The sequence below is a fragment of the Amphiprion ocellaris genome, chromosome 15 (genome assembly GCF_022539595.1).
Source record: "Amphiprion ocellaris isolate individual 3 ecotype Okinawa chromosome 15, ASM2253959v1, whole genome shotgun sequence".
Taxonomy (NCBI): Eukaryota; Metazoa; Chordata; class Actinopteri; family Pomacentridae; genus Amphiprion; species Amphiprion ocellaris.
Genome location: NC_072780.1, coordinates 19,187,075 through 19,199,718, shown reverse-complemented (window position 1 = coordinate 19,199,718; position 12,644 = coordinate 19,187,075). Strand labels below are relative to the sequence as shown.

The 12,644-nt window shown below is 40.9% G+C and overlaps 1 protein-coding gene across 6 annotated transcripts in view; it reads right to left on the bottom strand.

The window, feature by feature from the left end:
• Positions 1-12,644, bottom strand: part of trappc9 (trafficking protein particle complex subunit 9) — a 267,319-nt gene that overhangs the window by 138,144 nt on the left and 116,531 nt on the right. For all 6 annotated transcript variants that reach the window (XR_008604175.1, XM_055018005.1, XM_055018009.1 and 3 more), the window contains one exon: positions 502-644. Coding sequence is in view for 5 of the 6 variants with exons in the window: in XM_055018005.1 (XP_054873980.1) it covers positions 502-644 (143 nt within the window). In the remaining variant the exon portion in view is untranslated. The remainder of the gene's footprint in view (positions 1-501; positions 645-12,644) is intronic.

Here is a 12,644-nt window from a genome sequence, read left to right as displayed (position 1 = left end):
AGATCTAAAAAGGCCTACTTCTGATCACGCCATTCTGAGCAGTGACATCAGGTGTGTTAAAAACTGGCTTGAAACGTTCAACTGAGAAGGGCAAAACTATTTCCACCTTAATTTTAAGTTACTCTCAAATAACAGCATAAAAGTTGTAGCATGTGTTTGATTCATTTGCTTCACCTTACATCACCATTCTTATGATGTGCTCGTGGTCATCACAATGTGAATGCTAAAATGACATATCGTACAGCCCTAAACTGTACCACTATATAACAGTAGAAGAGTTGTTGAACACAGTAATCAGTCCACCTGTCTGTACTGGCACCACACTGGCTATGGCTAATCGGGAAAACAGAAATGATCCTGCTCACAACACTCTCTCTGTAAAAAAGGTGCGAATTATATCCAAAAAGACATGGAAATTTTTACAAAAAGAGCCCAAACATGCTTCACAAGTACTTTGACTATGAAAGAACACAGACAATGCAGGTTAGTTTTATGTATTACCTGGTAGCAGGGAGGGTGCTGACTCTGGTAAAAAACACTGAAGGCTCCACATCAACATGGACACCCAGAGACAACTCCCTGTAGTAGCCCTCCACTTTTCCTGCTCCTCCAGAGTACCTGAAGTTCAGTACCGCTTCCAAAGTCTACAAAACGACAAGAGAAGGAAATACATTTAGATCAAGGTGGTTTGACAGTGCATTTAAAAAAAAAAACAAACTGTGATTAAATTCAGAGGTCACAGACAGTACTCTGTCCTGCCATTCCAACACAAAAATATTTGTCAAATCAATTCATCCAAAGTCATTACAACAAAATACTAAATGCACCGCAGGGCAGCTATTGTTCCATTAAAGAAATGGAAGTATGATGGGTTGCAAAGCCCAAGGTGTGGGGAGGGTTTGTTGGGTGGCTCCAAACAGATGATTCAGAATTGACATACTGAATCCTAAAACAGCGTGAGAGGAGAGGAGAGGGCAGTGGGTGGGTCAACCAGATGGGATTTGCTGGCAGTGTTCCAAGGTGATGCGGGGGGGAAGTGGACACACAACATTACTCAAAGGTATTCGGAGGCGGCATGTGGGAGGGGGAGATAAGCAGCCAAGTGGGCGAAGGATAGGGAAATTAAAAGTGGCAGTTTATGGTGAGGGAGCACTAGCTGACTCAGGCAATGGGGCTGAAGCAGGGTAAAAGGACCATCCAAGGTCCCACTTTTCTTCCTATGCAGCATATATCATCTCTCCACATACTGCTGATGGAGGCACTGGCTCTGCCTTTCCAGAACAAATTTCACTTATTCCTTGATTATTTTCACTCTTTATCCCCACTTGTGGGGGCTGGGAGCCAAAGTGGAATGATTCTCAGTCTGCTGGCTAGACGTCTGGCCTATTACACCCCTAATGGCAGAAGCACAGCACACGGAGGAGAGAGGTAAAAACACTGGAGGGACCTGTTATTATTGTAAGCCCCTTCATTTCAAAGTTACACTAATCTCAAACCGCATGGGCATTGTTGGTACACTTGGAATATTTTCATGTTGTACATACAGTAATCTCACTACTATGACTCCATTGATGGCAGTCTATCGCTTCCTGATATCACAAACACTGTTAGATGGATTCCCATTCAATTTTGTAAAGACCATTATATTCTCCAGAGGATGAATCAGTCTGACTTGCCCACCACAATGAGGCTGACATACTTGGTATTCAGTGAAAAGTCTCCACAGTTACTGGACGGATTGTCATGAAATGTGATACATTCATTGACCCCCACGGGATGAATCCTGATGACTTGAATGGTTATGTGACTGTTCATCCGGCTGTGAAACAAGTTAAACTTATCCAGAAATATCTACTGGTTGGACTGGCATAAAATTAATGACAAACTGCATTGTCTCCTGTTTACATCTGGCCGGTAACCTTTGTTGCACGTAATTCCTCAACTATCTCTCTATATCTGGTTACCTCATGGCGACTTTGACTAAAATGGTAAAAATAAAAAAAATCTTTCACATTCAGCTGCGTTTTGTTTTTTTTTTTTTTTTTTTAGGGTGAATTACTTATATTCTAACAAACGCAGATAAAACTACATGATACTGATAAGAAAAAATATGAATCCTATGAAAAATGAATTAAATACTAAGCAAATTAGGCTTGAAACAAAGGATGCAAACAAAAGTCCTGACAGCTCCTCTGGATACTCACTACTACTAAGTACTGACAAAAAATAGTGAAGCCAATCCACTTTGTATCTGGAGGACGAACAGCAGCCTTACAATGCAGGTAAAAAGAACAGACTCCAGCTGTGCTGGCATCAGAATAAAAGGAGCAGCACGTTGATACAAATCTCATTTAAACTGATTGACTGAAATCACTCAGATTGCTTGAGCAGAGACTGGTTGGAGCCAATTTCCATTAAAGTCTATGTTTTCTCTAAAACAATGTTTTCTTCACTTGCTGTTTCGCTCCAGCTTGTTAGGATAAGGCTGGTGCTATTTTGTATTGTAATTTTTATCAACAAACTGCATGAGAAGACAAAATTGAAAAATAACAAGTTTATCCTCTAAACTGTCTAAAGCTTCATTTTGCCACAGCACTCCACTGTTGTCTGAACTATTAAAAATACATTAAACAGTCAAAACGTTGCATTGGGTGACATATATGCACAACCAGTGTGGTATGTTTATATATTGTAACAAATTCATATTAATGATTAGTATTTCTAACAGTGAGAGCAAACAGAAAAAAGAAATATGCAACTCATTTTTCTTCTGAGCCGACAAGTGCTGTGTTACATGGGGTTGTGTAATCTTGTGGCCGCCTGTGTGGCACTAATAGCCTAAACATGATCCTCTTGAGGAAAAGCAATTGTCTCAGCGACACTTTCAAACTGCGGCTGTGTACCCCAATTCCATTTTCAGACCAGGGCCGACCCCTGAGCTCCTCCATTGTTCGATCTTCACTCTCAGCTCACAGCCCCCTCAGGACCCTATTTCAATCACGCCGAGCTAAAAATAGATGCTGCTGTAATGAGCTGTGCACACACACTGCCTTAGAAAACAGCCTGACTGCACACGTGCATTTCCTTCGCATGCATAGAAACAATGTGATTAGTGAGAATGCCCAGACTGAAGTAACATTTCGATTAAGGCTTTCACTATCACTGATAACCAGAGACTGCAGGAGCTGTTTTATATCCAAGTTAATGTCTTGTAGCTTGCTTCCTACAAGCAACAGAAAATAAAAAGACAACAAAAAAAAACACATAGGGTGACAAGTTAAAGGAAAAACTTCATATCATAGCAATGTGTTGGGTTACCACATGCCACCAGATCCAATACATCTTGGTATAAGTCTCTGGAACTGTAATGGACAGATGCAACACCATTCTTCCAAAAGGTATTCCCTCATTTAGTGTTTTGATGCTGGTAGTGGACAGTCAAAAACTCTCAGTGCAGCATGAACTCCATGTTATTGGGCAGTTGATGGGTATAATGTGATTAAGAGTCACGCCTTACCTGGAGGTTTTTCCAAAAGTTGACCCAGGGGTTTTTGGGGGACAGGATCAGGCATGAAGTTGGCTAAAGACCAGTACTTCAGAGACTAGCAGGCTAGAGGCTAACTGGCTGGCTGTTAGCAGTCTGGGAGGTTAGCTTAGGGCTACAGGGCTTAATGCTAGCAAACTAAAGTGATGGATGGAGGCGACCTATTCCATTCTAACCACCCGGAGTCTGGCCTGGTTGGCTCATGGACCGGATCAGACATGATTTTAGTTGGGCAAATGCTAGCTGACTCTGGAGCTGAGCGAGACTGCTGAGGAGCGAGGCTGGTGAGGAGAAGGGAGTTGGTAGCCCCGCTTCGTCACTACGTACTGTAGTGCGTAATGGTGGCTGAGCAAGAATTAACACTCTGCTATATGGGGGGAACAAACAAGCTTGTAAGACTGTATTTCTTTAAACCACTTACAGTCACTGTGAGTGGGGCTAAGCAAAAAACAAGACTTGTGTTCACTTGAAATAGTGACGGCTCGAATTGTGATGGTTGAACATGTGCATGCAGTGAGACGAGGAATGTGACTGCACAAATTTAAATCCTTGGCAAAAAAATCTCAGACAAGCTTCCATTTTCAGTAACTGTAACATGCAGATAACAGAAGGAGAGAGAATGTCAACTGACATTGGCCAATGCCAGGTTTATCCCCGCAACCTACACCCACTGAGTCCAACTAGGGAGCTACGTATCTAAGAGCCACGAGAGCCTTGTGGGGGCCTTTCTGAGAGTGGCAAGATGAGAAGCTGGGAATTTTCAGGAACAGAACCAGGCAAGAAGCTAGCAAGCTGACTCATTCAGATCGTTGCTGGCTATTCAGAGACTGACCAAGTGGTGGAGTGACAAAGGCAACCAAACAGAATGAATGACTTTAAAAAACTCAGACGGTGACAAGACGAACATGGAACTAGAGTTAATTTCTTAATTTTAATAAATGAACTATAGTTTGCAGCATTACTTGAATTGTGATAGCAAAAGAATGCTAACAGCTATGTAACAATAGCGCAGTCCTAAAGTTAGCAAGCTGACTCAGAAGACTCCTATGTATAGCAATATTTACTTACATTTTGCTAACACTAGCTTCCGAAAGCTACTAGTCATACCAGAACAAGTTACATACAGTCACTGGAGAAGCTCAGTCATGCACAATTGACCTCAAAACAGATTCGCAAGAAAAAAATTTATATAGAAAAGGCCCATTCTGCAAGCTGATAGAATTGGTTCCTGAGGTTTGCTCTGTATTTATTAGTCAATGGTAAACTGCAGTTTCAAGGTGGAAATATTGAGCCATGGTGTTTCCTACTATTTTCATTCATAATATGTCTTCCGGTAGAAAACACCACATGGACATACAAATAAGATAAAAAAATACTTGATTTATTTTACTGGAAGAAGTCTTTAAAGCATGTAGTGTAAAGTAAATCAACTGAAACCGACTGTACAGATGAAGCTTTACTGTATGCTTGGTGTATGAAAGCAAGATGAATGCTGAAACACAACCACATTAATTTTATGTTACCATTTACAATAGGTTTCAAACAAAGAGCTTATACAATCATCTAACAATGTCTGAAACCTCCTTAATGTAGAAAGAAGAAAGGACTGCACGAGACAGTTTTTTTCTAAGTTTTCCAAACAGACAATCGCTTTCCACAGCAACTGGCCAGCAGCGCAGAGGTGGAAAAGTAGACATGTTTTGTGGGTAAAACAGAATACAAAACCATGAATGCCTTTGGTAACAAACTGTCTTAAACCGTGCACTTACTTTTGTCAAGACGTCAAAGACATGCTACAGCTCTCGAAGAAAGACCAGAGAGACAGTATGATGCAGCCAGGAGGAGACCACGACGACAAGATTTTCACCTTGCCTTTGAGTGTGGTCTTTCAGAACAGGTACAAACACTTCTGTCGACAGACACGATTGGAAGACACGATACAGGCAGGTTCATTTAATGCATACTGAAGCCACTACCCTGACCTCAGTTATCCTTTGACTCTTGAGAAGTAGAATTCTCAAAGAAAAGCACACTGTGACATACTTGGAAAATGAGATGGCCTCTCATATTACCATCTTAAGATCATAATTATAAACAGATTGGGAGATTATTTAATATGTATACATAAAGATCAGTTTGCAGCATATTGACAACAAGCAGCAACAACTAATCTACCCAGAAGTGGATGAAATTGTGGTTAAGGGGTGTGTAATATTGCAGTGTATGACTTGCTGGTATATCATTTGCACAGAAGAATGCTTCCCACTGCTTTACCTGTACCCAATATGAGTCAAGAGCTTAATGTAAAAGGGTTAGAAAATGGCATTACCGCTTGCACATACAGTGTCTGGCTAAGACGTCTGACAGTTATAACAACATGGCATAATTTTGCAAAGAAGGTGCACATTTACTGTAAATTAGATGTAAGACATTAGTTTGACTATTCATCTGGCATTTGCAAAATCCCACGTGTTCCTGTGCTTTGAAATTACTTATAGTCATATCATAAAAAACCCTGTACAAATATGAATGTACTATCTAACTTTCAAAAACCATCATTGACTGGTGTTTTCATTGGCCTTTGTTTTATCTTTAAAAACGCTTATTCAGTGTGCTGCTAAGCGTCACAGACAGGACACAGATGGCAGACTGGCTTTTACCTTGAATGCCATCACTCCACATTTTTTGCTGTGTCACAACAAAGCCTCGAAAGACTATCCATCACATTCATCCACAAAAACGCAGCATTTGTTTGACAATAGAGGTGCATACTGAATGTCACGCACAGTATTCTTACTCCTACACATGATGGGTGCACAAAAACAAAGAAACACAAGAAAATACTGAAGGCTTTTGAATGCTTCGGCACTGAGATAAAGATCCTGACACATCTTGCTGAGGAGATTATGGCATGGCCACGTCTCCTGACAGGAATACCGAGATAACGCATCACAGTGACAGGTAGGTAGGGACGGTGAGCTCTCAAAATTGCACAAGCGTGCGTGGTTTACTAACTACTCTTTGTTGGCATAGAGGAAATGTCGTGGTGTTTCTTAAAGGAACACTTTAACATTTTAGGAAATTAACTCATAGGCTGCCTCACTAAGAATGACATGAGAAAATCTATATCAATTTAATCAGTGTAGTTTCAACACAAAAGAAGCTCCTTGACAGCTTAGCTTAGCACAAACACTGAAAGGATCTATGCAGTGTTGACTCGAGGGACAGGAATATCCCAGAAAATCTAAGGAGTCATTTATGTGCACTTTATTGTTTTGTTGGCAAATAACAGCAGAGTTGGCCAACATTCAGAACTAATGAGTAAGTCCAACTGATGAAGAAAAGAAGAAAGGCAAATGTGATTTTAATTGTCACTATCACCTCTGTTCAAGTTTTGGAATGTGAAAGGCAGCTTTAGCAGCTTTCCATTAACATTTTTATGAGGTCCTGCACAAGAATTAAATGTAGGGATCTTCAAACAAACAGAAAACAGTGACAGCAATCTTTCAAGGACAGTAACATGTAGTTGGGGTACATGTTACCTTCTTCTGTTAAACAAATCTGTATATGATTGTGTCTCTTCTATTTTGTTGTATTAGATGTGTAATTGTTGGTGATGCTGTTGTGGGACACAATACTATGTGATTTCTGATGTCTTTCCAAGGAATTATAAACAAAACTAATAAACATGTAGTCATTTTAAACCATGATACCATTAAACATTTTATAGTTTTGGTCAAAGCACCTACAAGTCTAAAAAGCAAAATTCCCTGTTTTGATGACACTCCAGGGATGGCGACATGTTAGTTTAAACCACTCCTGTATATTCTGGAGGTAGATAGGGCACTTGTATTTTAAATAGTATAACCACAGCAGATGGGAGATCCCACTAATACATATACTATAAGCCACTGGCCCACCATTGCATTGGGTGAGGCGATTGATGGTGTAGGTAGGATACCTCTGATTGAATGGTTCATGCACTGATCTCTCTGTCTGCCAAGACTGGGCCTGATTAGGGAAAGCTGAGCTTGCAAACTCATATAAAGTTATCAAGTCTATTTATTTACTTTTGTTTTGAAAGTCAGCGTTTTGTGAGGCAGTTTGCATTTAAAGATTAATTTACATTTTGTCCCACCTACTACATTTTATTTGTGGTTAAATCTAGGGTTTAGCTCGGGTTAAAACCTATTTAACCCTAGCTGATAAAGTGAGGAGCTTCTCATTTTTTAAACAGCCATGTCAAAAGACATATCCTATGTTTATGGAAAGGATGTTAATCTGTTTCAGAAGGGTAAAATTATTGGTCTGTATCAAGCAAAGAAAACACCTAAGGACAAGTCTGAAACTAAATTTTGGTTAACAACCATCCAACGCATTATTAAAGCCTGGTAGGATAGTGGTAAATTATTATCTTCGAGGAAGAAATATAGCCGGAACAAAGTCTTGGATGATCGTGAAATCATATCATAAAAAATCAACAGTAAAATTCACACCTATGTTAAATAGTGAAAGTAAGAGTATTTCCACATGCGCAATGTGAAGGGAACTCCAGGGATTGGGACTAAACAGCTGTGTAGCCTTAAGTAAACCACTGAGGAGTGAGGCTAACCAGAAAAAGAAAAAAAAAAAAAAAACGCTTCAATTTGCTATTGAGCATAAAGATTGGACTCTGGAGCAATGGAAGAAGGCCATGTGGTCTGCTGAGTTCATATTTACCCTGTTCCAAAGTGATCAGGGTAAGAAGAGAGGCAGATGGAGTGATGCACTCATCATGGTTAGCATCTACTATACAAACCTGTGGGGGTTAGGGTTATGATCTGGGGTTGGTCAGGTTCAACAACATTATGTTACCAAAGAATGAGGTCAGCTGACTACCTGAATGTACTGAATGACCAGGTCTATCCATCAATGGAGTTGTTCTTCCCTGATGGCATGGGCATGTTCCAAGATGACGATGCCAGGATTCATGAGGCTCACATTGTGAATGAGTGGATCAGGGAGCATGAGATACTATTTTCACGTGGATTGGCCTCCACAGAGTCTAGACCTCAGCCCCGTTGAGAATATTTGGGATGTGCTGAAGAAGACTTTGCAACAGTCCGACTCTCCCGTCATCAATGTAAGATCTTGGCAGAAAATTAATTCAAGGCTGGACAGAAATAAATGCTGTGACATTGCAGAAGCTTATCAAAATGATGCCACAATGAATGTATGCCGTACTCGAGGATAATGTGGTCCAACAAAATATTAGAGTGCGCAACTTTTTTTTTTTGAACAGTGTATTTTACCTGAGACATACAGAGTTAGGATTACAAAACAACATCAAATGCTTTAAAAATAAAATACATTTTTCACAGTTGTGCAGATTTTTTCCTCCACTGTCCGATTTCCTTTGGACAATTTTCAAGTGAAGAACTTGACACACATCTAATGGAAGAAATTGCAGACACAAAATTTCAACCACAATATTCCCACAGTCTCAGCAAGAGCAACAGTAAAAAGCTTTGGTGTGAAACGTCATTATCTTTCTGCAGACGGCCAAATTGGTAATGGCGTAAAGCCCTCGTTTATAGGAGATACACTTACAGCATCAATTTCTTTGTCTGTTTCAGAAACATTTATTTTTCTAATCTTAATGTTAAAAAAAAATGTGGCGAACAACGTGTCACTTTTAGTATCTCTCTATGGATACCAGGTCTTATTTTCAGGTTTTCCCTTATAACTGGGACAGGTGGTTGAATGGTGGGTCGACAGAGGGTCACAGTACACTTTGATGATGTGATGAATTGGAAGTCTGTGTGCCTAATTGTCCTTAAAATGAGGCTTGACCCTTGCTTTGGTTGCATCTGCCTTTTGGCAGGGAAGTGAGCCGTCAGCCAGGAGAGCTATTTAGTCACCTAGTGGCCCTGGCTTCTGCAGGAAACTGAGAATTGACCTGAGGGCATTCAGATGCATATGTCCATTTGGAGCGTTGCTGGGACTGCCTCTCATATGTATGCCTGGTTGTCAATCACTGAGCCAATCAATTGGGCACCCCAGGGTTCCAACATGCGGAGAAACAGTAAGGAGTTAAATAACACACTGAGGACAGCTGAAGTGAAACACAAATCAAGCACTGAGCGGGACTAAGTTGTCGGCTGCACTACAGATGAGAGGGAGAAATGGAGGACTGCATTTGTCCCTGTACACCTGCTCATTACTGGAGTCATCTTGTCATGGAAACTTGATGCAACATGCTGCCAACAATATGAGCAGATGACAGCACTGTTCTACTTTTTATAGAAAACTTATCAATGTATAAGATCAACCTTCTTTCAGTCTCCTTCTTAGCCTTCCAAGGGGCACTATCAAGGAATTTGTGGCCTTGAGACAGTTTGACGCTTGTTGGCAATTGATGATTCATGAGAGAAGAGGGCAGGAGGACTGATAAGAGCGAATATGTTCTCTATCGGCCCCACAGTGTAATGACTTAGCAATAATTGGTGGATGATGAGGAGCAAGGGCACTATGAACAAGTCTGTGTTGATCTGACAGCTGATGGGGGTTAGAGCATCTAAAACTGCTCAGTAACAACCAGGCTGCATGCAGACAAAAATAGCTGACACTGCTGACGGGGAAAAGGAAGTTTTCCTTTATTTTTTCTTAAAGGAGGGGACCCAGTGAAGCACAGAAGTTTGCATAGCATGGAATAATCACTTCACCAGCTCCAAAACCTCCCGAAAACCAAAAGCCTATCTGGAAAAGCTCCGAGTCAGTCCATCTAATAATGGTCGTGACATTTCTGCCCACAGCGTTTATAATGTCACGCTCTGCACCCCCTCACAGTTAGGGTTTGCTTCTGATGTGGCAATTAGGATGGGAGACATTTTAAAGAGTGGGTGAGCAACCTGCCCAACTATAAGGAATCTGTGACGAAGGGGGTTATGGGATGTCAAGCTCAAGTTATTATAGGATGGGGAGGGTAGTAAAACTATTGCCACAAAATGTGCAGAGTGCCATACGACATAAATTCCCTCCAGCGGTTGTACTTAGCAGCATCAGACAGGTAATCTGGTTGCCACTGTGAAACGTAGCGAGAGATCGACAGCAACACCAGCCTGTCGTGATGCTAGTAATTGCCTTTTCAAAGGCAGAACTCAGTTATTCAGCTAATTTTAGGCTTTAATTATAGCATCTTAAAGTCAGAAGTGATGAAATGATACAAGCTGTGGCTACTGGTCAGTACAACACTGATTGTGCTTGATAAGAGCTTAGATTCTTATTTGTGTATCTGTACTGCCAATATCCAGGGCTTCGGGGGACAGTTGTTTTATGCTCTAAATGATCAAAGGCAAGCCAGCAATGAATATTAAAACTTGTAGTTTTCGCCATTTCACATTTAAAGACGGCAAAGGGGCAGAGAGGACCAACTATCAGCACATTAAATCCAAATAAGTGGAAATTAGCTTGTCATAGGTCACCTGTAGGCACGTCTCATTCTTCAGCACTAAAAACGCAATAAGTGCCAGCACTGTAACCTTCAGTCTGTGCCTCTTAACATGTTTCACATATGAAGCATTTCCCTTATCCAAGTTTCACATATGAAAGGAAGACTAGAGAGGATCTAATTTGTCAAGTAGATATTTCAAAGTGCAACGTACAAACATGCTGCCTGTATTTTCAGCATAGACTTTGCTTGCTATTTAGATTTTTTGTTCACCTGAATTTTGTCATTTTACCCATGCATATACATCATCTTCTTTCTTTTTTGTTCTGTCATTAAATTGCCAAGCACCATCAAGAACTGCATGGTGAAATGTTGTGAATTCTGTCAAACTGATTGCCCTGACCAACAAGTCCTGAGTTTGATGCCCAACTGGAGAATATTTGCTGCATGACATTCTTTAGCGCATTGAATTTGGCAGGCATACAGAAAGCAAAGACTTCAATCTGCAACACTTGGATGTGTTGACATCAAACTTGAGACCAAGTAATCTTTACTACATTACAGTTTTCTATGAATGGAGTATTCTACAAGCAGAATGCATTTTAAACATCAATACTGCAGTCGATAATGTTCATTTAACCGTGGGAGGCCATGATCACTGTTAGGTTTGTTTAATTTTACAGCCTTAGAACTGCTTTACCCAGTTTGCTGGGTGTTTCAGCCCCTTATCATAAGACACCCACAGTTTACCTGTGCAGCTACCTGTGGAAACCAGAGGGGCTAAACTTCCATCCATCCATCCATTATCTATACACCGCTTAATCCTCACTAGGGTCGCGGGGGGGGCTGGAGTCTATCCCAGCTGACTCGGGCGAAGGCAGGGGACACCCTAGACAGGTCGCCAGTCTGCCGCATAAGACAAACAATCACTCACACATTCACACCTACGGGCAATTTAGAATCATCAATTAACCTCAGCATATTTTTGGACTGTGGGAGGAAGCCGGAGTACCCGGAGAAAACCCACGCATGCACAGGGAGAACATGCAAACTCCATGCAGAAAGATCCCAGGAAAGCCGGGACGCGAACCAGGGATCTTCTCGCTGCAAGGCGAACATACTAACCACTACACCACTGTGCAGCCCTGGGGCTAAACTTACACACTCTAAAAAAAATGACAGCATATGCAACCATTTTGGTCAAAGTCTGAAGCCCAGAAAGGACCACACATAGCACCATATCAGTCCTCTGATGCTTTCTGTCCATATACACTACTGTTCAAAAGTCTGGGGTCACCCAGACAATTTCATATTTTCCATGAAAACTCACACTTGTATTCATGTGCTGACATAATTGCACAAGGATCTTCTGATCTTCTGATCATCAATTAGCCTTTCAACTGTTCCTCTGTATCCCTATGTAGATATTCCATTAAAAATCAGCCGTTTCCAGCTAGAATAGTCATTTACCACATCAACAATGTCTAGACTGGATTACTAATTAATTTAATGTTATCTTCATAGAAAAAAAAAATGCTTTTCTTTCAAAAATGAAGACATTTCTGAGTGACCCCAAACTTTTGAATGGTAGTTAAACCTCCCCAAAACCACACACATACACAGCCTGCATTCATGTTGTGCTGGTCTGTTTCATTTTAATAACAGATTCCC